The 21,385-nt window shown below is 42.7% G+C and overlaps 2 protein-coding genes across 2 annotated transcripts; one reads left to right on the plus strand and one right to left on the minus strand.

The window, feature by feature from the left end:
- Positions 1-13,999: 13,999 nt before the first annotated feature.
- Positions 14,000-21,094, minus strand: LOC127339178 (uncharacterized). Its single transcript, XM_051365057.1, has 4 exons — positions 20,860-21,094; positions 18,130-18,200; positions 17,905-17,941; positions 14,000-14,405 (listed from the first exon to the last, which is right to left on the minus strand). The coding sequence occupies exons 1-4, from the start codon at positions 21,092-21,094 to the stop codon at positions 14,368-14,370; spliced, it is 381 nt and encodes a 126-aa protein (XP_051221017.1). The 3' UTR covers positions 14,000-14,367.
- LOC127341006 (disease resistance protein RGA2) lies at positions 14,528-16,338 on the plus strand. Its single transcript, XM_051366774.1, has 2 exons — positions 14,528-14,755; positions 14,819-16,338. The coding sequence occupies exons 1-2, from the start codon at positions 14,728-14,730 to the stop codon at positions 16,177-16,179; spliced, it is 1,389 nt and encodes a 462-aa protein (XP_051222734.1). The 5' UTR covers positions 14,528-14,727; the 3' UTR covers positions 16,180-16,338.
- Positions 21,095-21,385: the final 291 nt, after the last annotated feature.

The raw sequence follows: 21,385 nt of genomic DNA on the forward strand, positions 1-21,385 counted from the left end.
CAATCGTAACGGATCAGATCTACTAAATAATGATCAAGCGGGGTGCCGCCCCTACACCTAAGATAGGTGTAAGGGCGGCTAGACATGCAAGGGTTGCACTACGATAGCATGTTACGCGAAGAACTATGCTAACCCTAACACATCTATGATAACTACGTTGCTCGCCATCAACAAGGCTTTAGTACGAGCAACGCATGAACAACGTGGAGCTTGTGCTGCCTAGATCGCAAGATGCGATCTAGGCAGCATGTTGCTTACCGGTAGAAACCCTCGAGACGAAGGAGTTGGCGATGCGCCGAGATTGATTTGGTTGGTTGAACGTTGGTTGTTGTTTATTCCATAAACCCTAGATACATATTTATAGTCCAGGGGACTTTCTAATTTAGGCGTGCACCTAACCGTGCACGGGTAAAACTCTAACTAACCGACACGTATCCTAATATGTTACAGATACACGGGCAAACTAGCCCAACTTTGCATATAAGGCCGATCCACGTATTTCTTCCGTATACAATCTTCAAATCCATCTTGATCGCGGCCCACCTCTGACTCGGTCAAATTCTGGTGATAACACAGTGCTACAACGTACTAGATTTGCAGAAGAAACGAACTCGTCTGCCATTGCATCTCCCAGCTTGTGCATCTGATCAAAGGACTGAAGCTGGCTATAGAGATATATCAAGGTGGTCGACCGATTTGCACAAATTGATGTCTTCAATTGTTGTAATCATCACCGAGTCCGTAAAGGATGGACCAGATCATCTCATCATCATCAAGCGGCTTGCCCACAGCAGCAAGCTCCGATGCAAGAACTTTCATCTTTGAAAAGTATTTTTCAGCGGACATATTTCCCTTCTTGGTTTCATTGAGGGGCAGAGCGGATATGTTGGGCCCTAGCCTTTGACTGAGATGTGGTAAGGGAGGTGATGGTTTTCCACACCTCCGTAGAGGTCTCAAGTCCAAGCACATGTGAGAGAATATCTGGTGATAAACAGCTCAGGAGATAGCGTAGAACCCGTTGATCGCGAGCTATCCATGTGTCGTATGCAGGATTGTCAACTTCGCTCTTGACGATGTCGGTATCCACTTCAAGAGTTTCTGCACGAGCCTTGTCATCCCCTTCAACGAGTTTGAGGACCCGAGCACCTCGAAGTGTCGGGATGACGAGTGCCTTCCATATCAAAGCATTGTCACGGGTGAGTAGCTGTGCTAGAGGCGCACCAAGGGCAGCAGCCATGGAGGAGAGCGACGAGGAACCCATCTAGGGTTTGTTGAGTTTTTCTGATTGCTGTAAAGAACGGCGACTAGGTTTGCAGCAGCGGCGGCGCCAGATGAGTACGATGGTGGCTGGTTGTAGATGTATTTGGTTTTGAGGGCAGCAGCGGCAGTGTATGCAGCGATGGCGGCTGTGGTTTTTGTGGGATTTGATTTGGGTTGTAGGCGCAGCAACAGATGATCTCTGCGGTGGCGATTTTCTCCGGTTGTTAGTTTGGGGCGGCGGCGGCGGTGATCAGGCAGCGATGTCGAGGAAGAGCGGCTCTGATACCATATTAGCGAAGGTAGTTTTTAGGTTGAACGACTTACCCCCGGGGTTATTGGCTTCGTGTTTATATAGGATGGAAGCCGATCAAGACATTGTACAGGAGACCAATACCGTATTGGAGTACTACTCCATATACGGTATGTCATAGACAAACTAAACTGAACCTATTACAAACTATGTTTAACAGTCCAACCACTTGTAAATGGTCTCCAGGTGTATATACTTCGCACATGAATATATGGTGTCGATGAAATGGATGCCAGCCATGGTATTTGCCTCGTACCGTGAAAGACCAACTGGTGCATCTTCGGGTGACCAGTCTAAATCAGTTTGGAATGAGCAAAAAGTAAAAAGTATGTTATAAAAGCGATAAGCAAATAACGAAAAATGATAAAAAAGACACAGCAGAGATATAAGATTTTAATTTGAAAAATCCCTCTAACACAAAGGGAAAAAATACGGGCGTCAGCCAACAAGACTTTACTATATAACGCCGTGGATTATTTTATAATCTGATAATCCCTAACCGACGGCTTACAAGAGGTATATATAGGAGGTGGCATCAATCCGTACCGCTACGCTTTGGCCAAAGACTACCGGCGACGGATCTTACTCCGCTCGTCAGAAGTTAGCTTCCTTTTAGTATATGAATTTGGACTACATTATAACAAACTTCACCTTGAGATAAAATTTCATCTTCTAGCATGAACTTCAACAATCTGCTGAACAATAAAGAAAAAACAATTGCTGGTGCCAACAACTACTTGGGATAAATAGTTATACCAAGCAAGTTCGAGCAAAGCTCAAACTTGGCAACATAAACTGGCTTTGTCATCATATCAACAGAATAATCATGAGTACTTATCTTGCATACCTCTAGTTTATCTTGAGAAATAATATCGCGAACAAGACATCAATGTGCTTTGTCCTCTCATGAAATATTTGATCTGTAGTAAGGTATATGACACTTTGACTATCACAAAACAAGTTAATGCAAGAATCATCTCCACAAAGCTCGGCATACAAACCTTTCAACCAAACAAACTCTTTGTACGCTTCAGCAATAGCCATATATTTTGCTTCGGTAGTAGATTGGGCAACAATAGATTGTAATGTTGCCTTCCAACTCACAACACATCTACCAATAATGAACACATAACTTGTGAGGGACATTCTCTTATCCAAGTCGGCAGTAAAATCTGAATCCACATAGCCAGCGAGTCCCTCACCAGTCTTGCCAAACTTCAACCAAGCTTTGGATATGCCACGAAGGTACCTGAAAATCCACTAAATAGTTTTCCAATGTTATTTACCAGGATTAGTCATGTATCGACTAACCAAACTCGTAGCATGTGACAAATCAGGGCGAGAACAAACCATGACATACATCAAGGAACCAACAACACTAGAATATGGAACTCGTGACATGTACTCAATATCTCCATCAGTATTAGGACATTACAATGCTGACAATTTGAAGTGAGGAGCAATAGGTGCACTAACAAACTTTGCATCATGCATATTAAAACATTGAAGGGCTTTCTTAATATAATTTTGCTGACTAGGAAATAACACACTAGATTTTCTCTCTTGTAATTTCCATACCTAGTGTTTTCTTAGTAGCACCAACACTACTAGGAAATGCCTTACCGCCGGCGACCTGAAATGCCTTACCGCCAGCGTTTTCGCATTCGCCGGCGATCACCTCGCCGGTGGTAACCACTTATCGTCGGCGTTTTCCAAATCGCCGGTGGTAACTGCCGTTATCCCCGGCGTTTTTCCCAAATCGCCAGCGGTACTGTCTTCCCACCGGCGGTTTACCAATTCGCCGGGGGTAACCTGCTGCAGCGCTGGCAATTTCATTTTTGCCAGGGATACAATTTAGGGGCGCCGGTGGTATTTATCACGGGATTAAAAAATAAAACTCGAAATATACACCAGAATACACACAGAATATACAGTATACACCAGAATATACGCGGAATACATAGAATACACCAGGATACGCACAGAATACACAGTTATATAGAAAGTCCCAAATGTTCATAACATGCATGCATTAATAACACAAGTTTAGATAGTAGATAGTTAATCATATGGTTCAAACATCACGACTCGAAGTAGCACATATTACACAAATACATATAAGTCCAGTCGACGACCTAGCTAAACAACAATGACATAGTAAACTAGAGAGGCGGTGGCGGCAAGCGTCATCACGATGAAAGGGGTCATCCACATCTCCCTCCTCTGTCCCGCTCGAAAGTTGGCGTATCGAGCTTCCGCCTCCTCCAAAGTGGTGTACCCCTTGTAACTGTTGCCACTGAAACGGTGGACCTGCCTCCTACAGTCTTCCCAGTCCTCGTAGACTCCAGGAACCCTGCTGTGGTAGACGACATAGTACGTCATCTATGCAAACACAGAAAAAAGAAATGTAAGTTGTTAGTACATTAGTAGAGAGAGATATAACATAGAGTAGTGCAAAGAAAAAGCATGGAAATTACTTAAGTAATTTTATGACTAACATTTGCAAAGGACAAAAGTTTTTGAGTCAAGTCGGCTTCGGCGGGAAGGGACGGATACCCTCGAGCGTGTTGAATGTTCTATCGTCACATGAAACTATACCCTCCATGAAACTATACCTGAGCAGGTGCTCATTCACTATGCCTGAAAAGGGGTCGAACAACGACCCTAGCTTGCATCTTCGACAAGGACACATTATATCCTTTCGCTTTTTTTGATACATGTCGGCCATCGCGCGTTCCACGTATCTATCCACGACGCTTTCCCTCATCTTGATGACCATCATCGCCTACAAGACAAGATAATTGATTACAACCGCCGCCTCGGTTTTCACGAAAAAATTCGGCATGGCCTTTGCTAAATATTGTCATGCTGGAGTTACAAAAATTCGTCGGAACGGAAGTTAATCAACATTCCGGCAAAACATTGGCAACTCAATGTTCCTGCACACGTCAACAAATGCAAAACAATGCATTTACATATATGGAACCGCCTTTTGCCATCACTAGTGACATAACCGCGACTTTTCACCAACTCATGAACATTCCACTCATTAGTTATATACCTATTAGTTGACGCGACGTCCAAAAGCACCGGAGAGATGCCACACGTCGACTTTATGCTCGAGAGATCTAGAGATCTAGAAATAGAGAGATCTAGCTAGATCTAGTAGAAAAGGTGGTGGGAGGAGATAGATCTAGATCTAGATCATGCAAATCATGCTAGAGGGGCTATGTAGTGCATGATTTGCTCAAATACATCATATTTTGTTGGTTGAAATGGCTAAAATGGGTGGGGGAATGAGCTAACTAGTGCTTGGGTTGATTTGCCATCACATATGAGTGTGTGTGGGTGGTGGTAGGTGGTTGGTCGTCTTAAATGGCCAAGCCCAGGTTACCGCCGGCGCGTCCAAAGAAGAATGCCAGCGGTAGGGCCCGTTACCGCCGGCATCTACGGGCCTCAAACACCGGCGGTAAGTGATGGTTGGGTGGCCCACCCTGGCTCGGCGACACCCCCGGCATCTCCTGGACACGTTCGCCGGCGGTATGGCCCAGTATCCCTGGCGCTTCGGGGTCCAATTCGTCGGCGGTAAGGCCAGGCCCAATTGGGACCCCGCGGCCCATTGCACCTCCGGCGCCTCCGTTCCCATTTCACCGGCGGTAATGGAGGTATCCCCGGCGCCTTCCTACCTATTTCGCCGGTGGTAGTGTTAGGCCCCCCTGGAAGGTATTACCGCCGGCATCTTCAACTCGTATTTGCCGGCGGTAAGGAGTGCGGCTATAAGCCTTTTCCTAGTAGTGCAAGATCGTTCATCTCAAATCCACTACTTAATTGTGCTTTCAAAGTAGTGATCTCTTTCTTGCACTTGGCAGCAATCAACATATCATTAACATATAATAACAAGTATATATGTGATCCATTAACAAACTTGATGTAAACACAATTATCATACTAAGATCTCTTCAAATCATGTGCAAGCATAAATGAATCAAGCCTTGTGTACCACTATCTTGGGGACTATTTCATACCATAAAGGGACCTCTTTAACTTACAAACAAGATAATCCTTACTAGGCACAACAAAATCTTCTCCTCAAGTTCTCAATGCAGAAAAGCAGTCTTCATATCTAACTGCTCAAGCTCAAGATCAAGCATAGCCACAATACCAAAGAATGTAGGAATGGAACTATGCTTCACAACCGGAGAGATACATCATTATAATCAATACCTAAAATTTGGCTAAAAACTTTTTTTCTACTAACCTTGCCTTAAACCTTGGAGCCTCATTAGGAGACAAACCTTCATTTGTTTTAAATATCCACTTACAGCGGATGGCCTTCTTTTGTTTAGGCAAGCACGCAACCTCCCAGATGATATTCTTGTCAAGCGATTGCATATCCTCTTGCATAGCAGCAATCCACTTCTCGCCGTCAACGGATGCAATGGTGTCAGCATATGTAGCAAGTTCAGTATCATGCTCCACCTGTTCAGCACAACTCAAAGCATAATGAACAAGATTACACTCTGCAAATAAATAATGACATGTACCTTTGTTACGTCTCAGTCTATCAGCAGCAATGGAACTATTTGTTTGCTGCAAAACAGGTGGTGAGTGCTGAACAACAGTGTTCTCATTATCAGCAACATCATTTTCTTTCTCCTCCACATGCTCCACCTTCACGCTAATCCTCTATTGCTCATCATCAGAAACATCGGAAAAATCAATAGCATTAGAAACATCTGTAGATGAACTCTTATATATAAAACATGATAGCCTCATTAAAGACAACATTCCTGATATGCAAAAATTTCTTAGTTTCAAGATTCCATAACTTATATGCCTTAACTCCTGAATCATAATCAAGAAACGCACACTTAACAGCTCTGGGATCTAGCTTTCCATTATCAACATGAGCATAAGAAGTGCAACCGAAAACTCTCATCTGTGAATAATCAGCAGGTGAACTAGACCATATATCAATTGGAGGTTTCTTATCAAGCGGAATGTAAGGTGACATGTTTATCAAGTAACAATCGGTGGATGCTACTTCAGCCTATGCATACCAGCATTGGACAATATGTAGCGAGCTTTGGAGATGATGGTTCAGTTCGTCCTCTCCGCCACACCATTCTGTATAGGAGTGTATGAGATGGTGTGGTGCCTGACAATGCATTTGTCAATGCAGTAATCATTAAAAACAGTAGAACACAACTCCATGCCATTGTTAGTATGAAGCAATTTAACTTTCTTTTATGTTTGCTTCTCTACCATAACTTTCCACTTTCTAAAAGCATCAAAGACATCAGACTTATGTTTCCGAAAGAAAGGTCACACTTTTAAGGAGTAATCAGCAATGATAGTAAGCATGTAATTTGCACCACCAAGAAAAATCTTGCGGGAAGATCTCCACACATAAGCATGCACATAATCTAAAATTCCTTTAGTGGTATTAACGGAAGAACTGGATTTAACTCTTTTATGCTTACAAAAAATACAGTGCTCACACAACTCAAACTTACTCAAATTGCATCCATTTAGCAGGTCTCTCCTGTGTAATTCTGCCATGCCATGTTTAGTCATATGTCCAAGACTCATATGCCACAGATTAGTTTTACCAATTTCATCAGGAATAACAGCAGCAAACTTACCAGACACAGTGCTACATCTAAGAACATATAATTTTGCAGAATTCATATCACCGATCATGTGAACAAGAGAATCTTTTGATACCTTTAGAACTCCGCGAGAACCGGAGTGTTTGTACCCATCAACATCAAGGGTACTGAGAGAAATCAGATTTCTCGCCATGCGAGGTATGTGTCTCACATCTGCCAGTGTGCGTGTCATGCCATCATGCATCTTGATCTGAACGGAGCCAATGCCCACGATCTCACGTGGGTTGTTATCTTCCATACGCACAACATCTACACTCTGCACAAACTCATAAGAACTGAACCAGTCTTTGTTACAATAAATATAAAACGAACATGCAGAATCAAGGATCCACTCATCATTGCTAGAAACACAACCAGCAAACACTACTAGGCAATCACCATCACAATTATCACTGGAAAAACAACAACAACCTTACCATCACCATGAGATTTGTTTTTAGGTTGGTAAGTATATTGTGATTAGTTTTCTTATAATACTTGCAGAACTTAGTATCTCGTCCCTTAGACTTTGAGCGGCCTATGTCGGTCTTGCTCTTATCTCTGTTGTAGTTGTTGTTTCTATGCTCGGTCCTGCCTCAGACCTGCAGTGCTTCGACCTTAGATGATGAACCCTCTGCATGCACCATAGATTTCATCTTTCCCCTCTCTTGGAGGGCCTCATAAACTTCGGTAAGGGTTAGTTCATCACGGCTGTATAATAAGGTGTCTCGGAAATTCGCAAAAGAATTAGGCAATGAGACTAACAAAACAAAAGCGAGATCCTCATATTCATACTTTACCTCCATGCACAGCAGATTAGATACGATCTCTCTAAAGATCGATAGATGGTTCATCATTGATGCACCTTCTTGCAACTTGTGCGAGAACAAGTTCATCTTAACGTGTATCTTACTGGTTAGATCTTTGTACATGAAGATCAATTCCTGTTTTAACCAGCGCTGCTGCAGTTTTCTCAGCCAGCACTTCCTGCAAGATATTATTGGATAGATGAAGTTGAATCAAAGGAAAAGCCTTACGGTCTTTCCGCTTTTCATCATCGGTCCAAGTCTTTGCATCGGACTTGCCGAATCTTTCGAGAGCTTCATCCAAATCAAAAGTTTGGGCGAGGATTGCCCTCATCTTCACTTACCACGGAGAAAATCTCGTGGTGTAATCCTGCTGCGGTAGATCGAACTTCAAGGAAGACATGTCAAAAACCCTAGACTTAAACACGGTCTTTGATACCACTTGTTATAAAAGCGACAAGTAAATAACGAAAAACGATAAAGAAAACACAGTGGAGACACAAGATTTTAACGTGAAAACCCCCTCCAACACAGAGGAAAAAAACCCATGGGCGCCAGCCAGTAAAATTTCATTATTTCGAGGAGTGTTTACAAACGCCGTGGGTTATCTTATAATCTGATAAACCCTAGTCAGCGGCTTAAAAGAGGTATATATAGGTGGTGGCATCGATCCGTACCGCTACGCTTTGGCCCAAGCCTATCGACGACGGGTCTCGTTCCGCTCGTCAGAAGTTAGCCTCCCTGTAGTATATAAATTTGTATCACAATATAACAAGGTGAAATTTTAAGCAGTATGTAGTATATAAATTTGGATCACAATATAACAAGGTGAAATTTTAAGCAGTATAAGTCATGGTGGAACCCGTTGTGTGTTAACTGACAAGTGTACCCCAATATTTTAACTTTTTGCAGATTCTTCTATCTGTGGTTGTCTTTGGGTCTTAACGTTGTTGTCTGCTTCCTGCCGTCCACCAAGGCCTCCCTCTCTCCATTCCCATGCTGTTCAACAAGTAGATAACTTAGACATAAGTAGAATCTCTTCATACTTAGGCTTTTGTCAGGGAGAACGGGGCCAAAACGATGTGTCCACCAGTAGACCATGAGATCTTTTTTTTCCTTGAAAAAATACTCTGTGTTGCTTGTTTCGAAAGCACATGCGCCATCATCCTGAGACGGGATGTTAGTATGTTACAGTCTTACACTCTATTTTTCTAGTAACTGTAGTAACAATCCCCAGAACGAGCTACAATAGATATAGATCATACATTCATGGCCTACAAGGAGTAAGTATTCACATGAAACATGCAGTTCATCCGTTGAAGTATCTCAGTTAACGGGACACCTGCATGCATTCATCGTCTACTAGTCAGTAAGACAGTAACTAGTATCACTCAACTTTCAGCTACTGTAGAATTTAGAGTGAATTTCAATGTTTACCCTCTAATTTGTCATTTTTGACACTAATTACCCCGTTTAACGATTTTTCATCCAAATTACCCCATTTAGTGATTTTTTTGCTAATTTTTACCCTCTTAAAGATTTAAAGTGTTTTGACAGAAGGTTCGTGTTATGTAAATGTTTCGGAAGCTTTGTATCAAGAACTTTTCATTTGACGGTGAAAAATTGATATATTCCATATACTCTTTCCAGTTTTCAGGTGAAATATGATAATCTGGTTCAACTTCATTCTTGAGGTCTCATATATTGAGATCATCGGGAAATTGATACTTCCATCCATGAGTAGTACATGCATCGAGTCACAATCATACTTCGCTGAATTACATAACAGCAACACGAAAAGCAACAACTAGCACAAGCAGAGCTGCAACGATGGTGCCGTCGTCATTGTCACTAGAGAACCAGAGGCTGCTGCCGTCGTCGTCACTTGAGCATGCGAGGTTGCCGCCGCTGTCGTCTGTATTGCGGAAAAAACAGGAAATCCTAATGTGTGGCACGCCACATGGATGTCTGTCAAACGCTATTGATATTTAAGAGAGGTAAATACTAGCAAAATTTTCACTAAATGGGGTAATTTGGAGATGAGCGGCCTATTTATAGATGTGTCGACACAGTTGGATGACACGAGAAATATTTTCATCTAACATAGATGGCCTATGAATTGGATCTCCATCAACTTAGGCACCATTACAGTTCAGTAGTGGATTGATTGTACTATGCAACTTTTTTACTTTATCTCCTGTTCCTTTAAATTTGAGCGGCTATATGCATCCTATTTATGTAGAAGTCAGATGTAATACTTAGAACTTTTTAAAATCATAGCAAAAGTGCCTGTGCGTTGCACCGGGAGAAATTCATACTCGAACCTCTAGTGAATCATACCTAATAACACATCTTCTCGGTGCCATCATCAACGTCGATGGTCACATTTTCTCCTATTCTGATTAATCCTAAAATAATGAGCTGCGAGGCTCTCAGTGCACTGACTTTTACACAAACTTGTAATGATTTTCATCACGACCCTTATATAATTTATCCATAACATATGCACTACTTTAATATTATACACTAAAAAAGCATAATAATATATTTAATAAAAATTTGGCAATGAGAAAATGTATCGACGATACTCATATATAGATTGTGCCTCGTCAACTAACCAAGATGCACCCATGTCAATTGTGGGTAACTAAAAGAATAATCAGTATACACGGCTAACGCAAACAACTATAGAGTAAAAGTAGCATGAGGTATATCTGGGACACCTTTTCATTGTGTCAAAATATAAACCCTCTCCATTGACCCGCCATTATTAGTAAACTTTTGGCTCTCATTTTCCTTTTTGAGGACGAGTGGTGCTCTGATTTTAACGCTGCAGGCGATCACACTCAAATATTTCAGTACTTGCCCGTAACGAGTATTCCAATTCACTTGCCCTTCGACTGCAAATGCTGCATGGACAACAGAAGTTTCAGAAATTTTTCTCAATCAACAAGCCTAAACTTACAAATTTGGTTGTAGCAAGCATATAGGCTAACACCATTATTTTGACCGGAGGAGTGCTTCACCGAGTCGGTCTCCACCTGAACCTGAATCATGCCATGCGTCTGCTGCAGCCTAAATCAAACAACACATCAGAGCGTACATCGGTCATCACTTGCACAAATGACAAACATGATCACCTGTTACCAGCAATTCAACATCTATGTTATTATCTGAGTTCTGCGATTTATTCATACAGAGTTAGCAGCGAAACATTAGCAAATCTTAAGCATCTGGCTGCTCTGAATTTTTCTGCTTACCAAAGGAGTGAGAATGAAGCGCACCCAAGGCTTCTCCTTGGCAACCAGCTATAGTGTACGATGCGGCTGCAGCCTAGCAAGTAGAACCTCCTGACCACGGAGTCGCCATGGCAACAGGCACCGGCCACTCTGCGCATTCGCATGGACTGGGTTCGTGGGCGACACGTTGGACGAACATGCAAACGAAGGGCGACAGGGAGTGGCTGCCTGCAGCCACTGTCGATCCGGTTGTCGAGGCCCGCATCCGTCTCCCTCCAGGACTGCGATGATAAGTATCTACCGAGGGGGGTCCTGACCGAGTCACCACGGCAGCCTGTTGCCGTCGTGGCGGCCTTGGAGTGGAGGACGAGCGCAAGGCCAGGTCGTGGTGGAGTAGCAAATCTGCCGAATCCGTACAGCTGGAGACCAGGTCGTGCAGCCTCGCCGGATGCAAATATCTTCCTCTACAACGATTCCTTTTCAAGCAATGCGCCATGGATACACACCGCCATTAAGACATCTCGGCAGGGGAGGAGTCGACAACAATTAGGGGCGCAATCAGGGTAGCATTTGTTTCCTTTTTTCTCTGCTAAGTTTGGCTGCCGTTGCAGCACGAGGCCCTGATCCGCCGCCGCCCGACGGAAGGATGCACACGGGAGAAGAAAGGAAGAAACATTTTTTTTTTTTGAACTTTAGGCAACTTTATTACTGAATAATAATACGGTCCTCAACTATTACAGGAACTAAGAAATCTGGGGGATCCGAAAACCAGAAACCCCTAAAACCCTGCGAAGAACCGTAGCGAGCAAGCTCGTGGGCGGCGACATTAGCTTCTCGCGGAACATGTTGAAACGTTGCCATGCCAAGCATCATTAGTAAATGCCGGCAATCATCAATTACCACCGCAAAGGACCCTCTGAACTCTGACGGATCGAGAACAGCTTGAACTACCTCAAGAGAATCCGAATCCACTACAAGGGAATTGGCACCAAATTGTTCAGCCAACTGAAGACCCGAGAGCAGCGCCGAGGCCTCCATTGCTGTTGCATCAATCGCTGAATCAGTGTAATTACAGCTAGCTGCAACAAAATTTCCCCCAGAGTCCCTGATTATCACCCCTGTAGCACCTCTTCCTGAGTCCGCATCAAAAGCGGCATCCACATTCATTTTATATACTCCCTTAGCCGGCCTCATCCACCCATTCCGACGAATAGCATTACCAATTCCTCTAATCTTCACACTATTAGCCAAGATACCCTGGATATTAATGATTGTTCTCTCCGGGCTCGGTACAGGCTCTTTGTTCTTAATTTGCCTTCTTGACCACCACAGATACCAACATGTTATCATCACTAGCTCAGCCCGGTGCTCCATATCGCATGCCATGCCTCCAGGTCGCGGGGAACACAACAGTTCTTCAAGCACTAGCGAGCCAGAAGGGTCCATCCGCACTGCCACGTTGACTGCCTCGGCAAGTCCTAAATCCTCCCAGACCAACAATGATCTTGGGCATTTGAACAACATATGCCTTAAATCCTCCGCATCCACAGTACAGACTGGACAGTTAACAGCCGATCCAACATGTCGATTAGCCAAAACACATAAACATGGAACAATCCCATGCAATGCTCGCCAAGTAAAAATCTGGACTTTCCGAGACACGTTTGCTCTCCAAATTCGATTCCAAACCTCATGAGGTGACGATCTATCAGTATTATCAGATCTCTGTGCTCTTCTTCTGTACTCCACCCGCCACTCCATATGGTAAGCCTATTTAACCGTGAAACAACCTGTTTTGTTTGGATGCCATGCAATGAAATCAGGTTGATCATAATTCGGCAATGGTATCCGTAAGATGCGATATACATCAACGGGCCAGAAATTCTCCCGAAGCAGATCCTCATCCCAACCACCTGTTGTTGGGTTAATCAATTCCTCAACCCTTGTCAAAAGACAACGACCTCTTGGAGTAGCCACCATCCGTGTTGGACTATCTGGTACCCAATGATCCGTCCAAATATCTATAGTAGTACCATCTCCAGGTCTCCAAATACAACCTCTTTTAAATGTTTTCAACCCTGCCATAATACTCTGCCAGGTAAACGATGAGCACTTCTTCAGTCTGGCATTAATCAGATCACCATCAGGGTAATATTTTGCACGCAAAACTTGGGCACATAAAGAATCAGGATGTGGTAAAAGTGCGTAATATGCGTTTTGGTGGGAGGGCAAAACGGTTCAGAAAAAAGCGTGACGAATTTTTTTGGTAGAAACCTTAGCTTATTTATTATTAGGTATAGATAAATAAAACGTTTTTATAAAAAAATGTTCTTTAACATTGCCTACCCGTCCACTAGCTCTATTTTGTCGGTACCCTAGTTGTAGCTTTCAGTCTCCTCTGAAAATCAATGAACGTGTCCTATCGTTGTTCCTCTGCAAACCACGCAGCCGCAACTGGCGCTTTGAATTACACGTGGTCTTAGCCAGGAATGCATGGAAGTAAAATCCGATTTCCAAAATGCATGAAGATGTTTGTGGTCTTGTGGACATCATTATTGGGCAATGATCAAACAATAAGGTGAGACCGTGAGAGGGCCTGAAAAACAGGGTGTGGGTTTTAACAGCCCTGCTCAGCATGTCGGTGCATAATTGTTGAAAAGTAAAAAGAAAACACCATGCAGAGTTTTTTTTGGGCAAGACAGGAAGGAGACGGCCAACGCCCGAAGTCATGAGGTCAGCAGCAGATAACAGAATCTGCAAGGCGTTAACATATTGGGGTACACGTGTCACTTAAGACACAATGTGCTTAGGGTTCCACCATGACTTACACAGTTTCACTGCCTAAAATTTCACACGAAGACTAGTTCCACCAGGACTGGTTCCACATTGATTTAGACTGCCCACCCGAAGACAGTCTTCCCCGGTATACGGCAAATACCATGGCTGGCATCCATTTCATCAACACCATATATACATGTGGCCAAGCTGTGTAGCTTTACTAAACGCTAAAGGATATATACATGTGGCCAAGCTGTGTAGTCTACATTTACCACACCTGCACAACATTTTCAAGTAATACACTAGGAGATGAGGACTATGGTCTATGGGACGACCTGAAGCCAATTATCCATAGAAGATTCTGCAAAAAAAAAGCAACACATTGGTGCATATAATTAACAAAAACACATATTGTGCTTACAAGTCCACAATGATCTAGCCTGCCTAAAATATGACCGCAACAGTTGTGGTGTGAAGTACCTCCACCTTAAGCTTGCCATTAATTTCCACACTGGAGACTAGTCAGCAAGAATCAAGACCAGGACAACTGGTCTTTCACGCTACATGGAAATACCATGGCATCCATTTAAACAGCACCATACCTCAGAACCTGATTTCTACAAGATGAAAACAAGAACAGTTTCCTCCTTCAGCCATTCAGTCTCAACCTAAAGTTTTTCAGGATGGAAGTGGTTCTGTCTGTGGCTACAGGTGAACTTGTTAGCAGATTCTTCTCCTTTTTGATGAGCAAGTGTTCTGAAAATGCATGCTCAGAGGAGAAGCGTGTGGAGAGGCTGCAGCAGCTCCTGCTACGAGCTCACATGGTTGTCGAGGAGGCGGATCGGCGGTACATCACCAACTCTGGTATGCTTCTGCAACTCAAGATACTATCTAGGGCTATGTACAATGGTTATCACGCGGTAGACACCTACAAATGCAACCAGCTAATCAAAGAGGGTTCTAAGGAAGTGACGACTACTGACTCGTTTGCATCATATCTTGGCACTCCCCTGAAGCGCTTCCGCACAAATAGTGGTATATCAATTCATAAAGTTGATAACAGCTGCGACCTTCAAGATGCCCTGGTAAAATTAGAAACTGCCGTTTCAAATATGACTGAGTTTGTTATACTTTTGAGTGGATGTGAATCCATGATGGTTCGTAGACCCTACGACACCTATCTTTACGTTGACAACTTCATGTTTGGTCGTCAGACCGAGAAGCAACAAGTCATCAACTTCTTGTTACAGCACAACCCTCTTGGTTTTCCATCTGTGCTTCCAATCATTGGTGGCACCCTAGTCGGGAAGAAAACTTTAGTAAAACATGTGTGGAATGATGAGAAGGTGAGCAGTTACTATTCTTCAGTTTTGCACATCAACGGGGACAACTTCAGTATGATAGACAATGAAAGAACCACTGGGAGAACAATTGTTGTTGTCACATTTGTTTCAGATGTGGATGATGAGAAGTGGAAATCTTTTTACCAGGCAGTGACATGCATAAGCACAGAAACAAAGATTATAATCGTAAGTAGGATGGAAAGTTTGGCGAGATGCGGTACCGTGGAGCCAATCCACCTAAGTAGATTACAAGATGAGGAATACAACTACCTCTTCAAGACGCTAGCATTTGGAAGTGCGCGAGCTGAGGACAACCCAAAGCTGACACTATTGGCAGGAGAGTTCATCAAATTACTGGGTGGGTCATTTATAGGAGCATATTCATTTGCCTATACATTGAGGACGGATCTAAGCCTTCAATTCTGGCTTAGCTCGTTGAACCTATTAAAAAAAGCAATGAAGAAGAACTTGTCCTTGTATAGTGAGAATGTCTTCCCTTTTAAACAACGCTATCCAATAGACTTGACCGATTTTCTACCCTCTACGGCTGCTCCGCTACACATTATGCCTCCTCGAACTGAAGCCGAGGTTTCTGAAAGGAAACTCCCCAAGATAAGGCTTAAAGACATCCTTGTGAATCCATCCCTTCGTCCCAGGGGTGACTTCGATTTAGTGACATGGGAATCACGGATACCTCCTTATACCGAGTTCTGTAATCATGTTACGCCTTGTGCTCAACAGCATCTTAAAACAACCTTGCGGAGGAAGCGTGATGCAACTATTTGTCTCTAGTGTTCTTCTGTATCTTGCATCAGACTCTTTTGTTACTCTTGCTTGGTGAAATGGAAAATTTATTGTAATGGAAATTCAATAATCAAATAAAGGACTGTGTGCAACACTCGATGCAGTACATGTTCTGATTACAGTTGTCAAGTCCATATGTGCATTGTCTATATGTTAGCAATTCTTGAATAATGTAAGATTGTCTGATTATTTTGTGTGTATCAGTTTGCGGTGAAGCACATGTTCATGTGTCATGTTAATTTCTGCTACTACGACTGTGACGTGAGGGGTGTAAGGGGCTATCAATAGTTGGTAGGCCTTGTACCAATGTTGGGAGATGGGCGACCACTGTTAGTTGGCCTGATGGTGCTACCTTGCTACTGAAGTAAGGTAGCACCACCAAAATGTTACAGATTCTGAAGTTTTTGGTAGAGTTCACATGATCTGTACCTATCATGCTGTACAGTTTCACTTGATAAATGGCTTACTTGGCAGGAAGGACAGGTTAATTCTCGAAAATTATTGGACTCCTTAATCAGTTAGCTAGGCCCCCGGGGTAGCTGACGCACGCCTTAAAATGACCAATGAAAAGTTCTCCTTCACAATACATGATGCAAAATTATTGATTTGCTAAAATAGATTAGTGCTGCTATATTTACATGGTAGATGAGATGAAAACTGGAAAATTGGCGGTGCAGCAAATGTTAGACCAGCTAGAAGTTCAGAGCAACTTGTTACTGCGTAATATTCATATCCAAAATTTGGATGTATCTAGACACTAAATAGCATCTAGATACATCCGAATTTTGACAAATCTCAGACAACCTTCGGAGGACAGAGGGACTACAATGGAAGATGCTTAGAGAGGTGCTATGAGAAATAAACCGGTTTGTTCAAGCACTGGTGCTTATTTATACTATGTACATGCCTAACTAGGCATCTTTCCTGTACCAATAATAGTTGGTGCTTAAAAATAGTTAGGTTTATTTTGCTAAGCATCCCTCTAAGCACTAAGCATTGTACATGGCTTTACAGATTACTAAATTTAAGGTACTCAAAGGATGGACTCCTTGTTTTCTTGTGGAATATCTTGGCTGGACATGCATGTAGGGTCTAGTGAATTTTGTTCAGGTAATTGTTACTACAGTTAGCAAGAAAACAGTGTATGGCTTTAACAAAACCTACTGTCCATGATGGCGCGTACTTTTTCTAAATAAGCAGGACATGTAAAGGGGTTTGTGATGGAAAAAATGATTTCATGATCCATTTTGTAATGGATTAAAATGGAAAAAAGCAGTACATGCAGGAATTCTCCCGATCACTCCTGTGAACAGCTAGGGCTGGTACCATAAACAGCAGAAACAAAAACGACGCCCACCTTTCATATTTATGCAATCATAGGATGAGCCTGGAAACATTGCTAGTTGGGTCTTCTTTCGTGGGCTAAGCCCATAGTTCAATCATTCGTTGACTCACAATATCCAATGGGCCAAGAGGAGTATTTCATGTTACCTACAGATTAAGAAAAACCAAAACAACACATAAATAAATTCAATCATTGCTAATAAATAAAATATTGCTAAAGGGGCAACAAAGGTTTCCTTCAGCAAAAGAAATTGAAGAAGTAAAAGGACACCTAAAGTTCTTTCAATTTCTTACTCCAGACATAAACTATCTATCTTGTTTCTGTTGATGATTAATCTAGAATCCTTAATTGACAGTATGTTTAATCACCTGAGAGGTCACCGCTGAGTGCTCCTTTACTGAATTCCTGCGAAAGCCCAATATACGGCATAAGAAATTCTCACAGACTGGAGGTCTCCATCATAGTAGCGAAGGTCTCCATCTTTATTAAGAGAAACTGAGCGTGTATGGACCAAATGTACTAGAATGCAAAAGCTCAATTGACAAGTTTTAATGTTATCAGAAATACAGCATGACACTAAATTAGAATACAACCTCAAGATCCTTTGTCGGCAATTTCGACACTTTCTTCACAGTAAGTGATCGTGGAAGGAGCGTCTCGCAATCTCCGATGGAAAAAAAACAAAATCCAATGATCAGAACCAGGGAGAAACCAGTGTGGAATGAATTCATCCACAATATGCAATAAGGTTAAAGTGTAATGAATATACTAAAAGAAATACGGTGAAACATGATTAGCTAAAGCTGATGCAGCAATTATACTACATTTCACTGCTGAGATGGAAGCACAATGCTATTATCATAGACATATTACAGACCATGCGTTTCTTACATCAGCAGGTACCAGACATCCTGCACAGAACTAATATCGTGCCAGGTGCATGGGCAGGCTATCAGATTAAAAAGTGTGCAAATTAGTATAAATTAAGAGTGTTGCTTCCAATAATATAATGCAAATATGAAGCAAATAAAATGCATCATGACGCATAACAAAAGCACAGACAGCAGGTGTGGTGCTCGCTTTGTCACAAACTAATAACACTGCCTAGTCTAGAGCATTTTTTCCATATTTCTATTTGTTCTATACATATAGAGATTCAAAGATTTATGCGTGGGAAGGCAAAAGAAGAGAAGACATAATTTGGTAGTAAAAATCTTCACACTGAAGCAGGGAAAATCTTCACAAAGAATTCAACACGAACCCAAGCAGAAGCTCACCAGCCTATGATTAGCACCAGCATGATGCCTGATATAGGCCATGGTGCATGGTTAATGGTTTTTCACTTTACCTATGCAAATATAACATGCAATCAAGTTGCAACTACCATGGTAACTGGCGAATTATCAGCTATGTGCTGTGCATCAATTAGTCCACATATACCATAAGCATTACCAAAATAATTGCCAATATGTGTTGTGTTATCCAGAGTAAACATAGTTTTATAAACCGGACAAGACTGCCGGTTCAACCAGAAAAAAACGAAACAGGAGCCTTGGTCGGTCCTTTAAGCGCACTGGGCCATCTGCGCCAGCAAACCAGGAAAACCGCGGTCTGACCGCCGGTTTACGAAGGTCCGACCGATTTAATGGTCTTGAGCGTTTGAAAATTTTATTTGCAGGGAGCGAGATTCAGACCATGTTTGGTTTGTGTCCAGGAGGTTTCACACCTGGCCTGGACATTCCCTGGAAACTGCCTCGTAGTTCTTTGGTTTGTGTCCTGGAAGAGGAAGTGCTTGCCTAGCCTGGCCGGTCCAATATTGTGATTAGCCTGGCTAGCAAAAAAAACACAGGCCCACCCAGGGCAGCGTGATTAGCCTGGGCCAGGCCTCCCATTTTCTGCGCCTCAGTGTGCGACCGCAGCTACCTGGTAACTAATCACGAGTTTATGGAGCAGATCTGTAACTCATCTGAAACAAAGCGGCTGAGGAACAGGTTCAACCTCCAGGGTAGTAAAGGAAACAAACATTGTCCAATACAACAATGAATGAAGACTGAACTTAGGCATGATGAGATTTCCCATACAATTTCCCTGTTATTTCTCCATGGAAGAGGCTACATGAAAACTCAGAACATGCAGGTATTAGCATAATGGATAAGAAAATGAGGACTGTTTTCAGGGTGAGAAGTTTCTAAATCAGTGAGCTATAAACAACAGTTATCAGATTGTCAAAGAACACCAGGTACGGAAAACTACACTACAAGAACGGTTTTCCAAAACTTCTATTCACAAGGACTTCTGCTCAAACTAGATTTAGCGTGAAATCCAAGGACCTCGGATGACCACAAAGCCAAAGGGTGAGAGCATCTGTTCAATGCAACAGATCCAGTTAATTAGATCATGTCTACTCGCTCAACCATGCTATTACGAAAACCGCATTTTAAATGTTAACACAGGTTCATTGTGTTATGTGTAAGAGTACCGGCTTAAGCAAAGAAGTGAAACTCATACCAGTAAAGAGCTTTAGGCATAAGCAAGAAACCAGACTCAATAGAGAGCTCAACTATCAAAGGATGTCCACAGAGAATTCTTGTTGATTTGCTGACATAGACTATAATGGGTTATGCAGAGAAGGCACAAAGCACTGAATATTTGTTTTCTTTATTTTTCCAGGAGATCTAAGCCATACTACAACCAGCAGTCATTTAGTACAGAAAGAAAAAATCTATTGGTGCAGACCAACGTTATCTAACTCCAGCTTGCTCACAATGGTCTATTTCTTAGTTTGTCAAAGTGAAACGTTGGGAACGGCAAGTATCCAAGAAAGAAGGTTCATACCAGCAATCCCCAAGCATTCCCAACAGGGCCCCAAGCTGAGAACATAGGTCAAGGTTACCTTGTGACGATTTCAACTCCTCCCTGATGTCTTCTGCACACATGCCGCTCTTGTCAGGCTTTTCTGTACGACCTCATTGGGCACACGCCGCCGGTGCTGGCTTTCGCGAACGGTCACAGGAAGCTCATGGCGGTTCTTTCTTGAGACTCTGTCTTGGCAGGTTCTCTGTACACATACATGACATTTCAGCTAGGAGCGGAGACCAGAACCACAATGAAGGGTATCCGCCGAACTGGACGAGCAGAAGCAGTTTTCCTGGCTGAGAATCGTCGGAAATCAGTCTGCTATACCTCGCAGGGTTTGTTCTCGTTCGCTGTAATCGACGGGGGAACTGCGGATCCGATTGGTTTGAGCGGGGGAAGGCGGGCACGCAATCGGTCCAAGTAGGGGAGGAAGAGATGGAATCGAGTGGGTGAGCGGCGGTGCTTACGCTTTTGGGGCGGGCGGTTCGACCCGCCGGCGGCAGCCACGGCGACGGCGGGGCGGCGAGCTTCTTCTAGTGGATAGGAGAGAGGCGACGCATAGTGGGCTGGGCTGGGCTGGATCGGCTTCGGCCTGCTGACATATACGCTGAGCAGGTCTGTGTTACCAGCCGCAGCCGCCGCACACTCCCGGACGGGACGATGGCCTTGGCCCTTTCCGGGTTTTCCTCTTCGCTTTTGCATTCTGTTTCTTTTCTGTTCTGTTTTGTTTTCTTTTTTCTGTTTTTCTCTTTTGTTTTTTTTCCTGTTTCAGTTTTCTTTTCGAAACAAGTTCAAATATGAAAAACAGATTTAAAAAAAGATTTAAAAAGTTTTCATATTTTATTTTTTCATATTAAAAGAGTGTTCAAATTAAAAATCGGATATAAAAGTGTTTGAATTTGAAAAAAATCAAATTCAAAAAATTTCATATTAAAAAATGTTTAAATATGGGAAATATTTTAAATTTTAAAATTTTCCGATTTGAATTTTAAT

This window comes from Lolium perenne, chromosome 3, assembly GCF_019359855.2.
Source record: "Lolium perenne isolate Kyuss_39 chromosome 3, Kyuss_2.0, whole genome shotgun sequence".
NCBI lineage: Eukaryota > Viridiplantae > Streptophyta > Magnoliopsida > Poales > Poaceae > Lolium > Lolium perenne.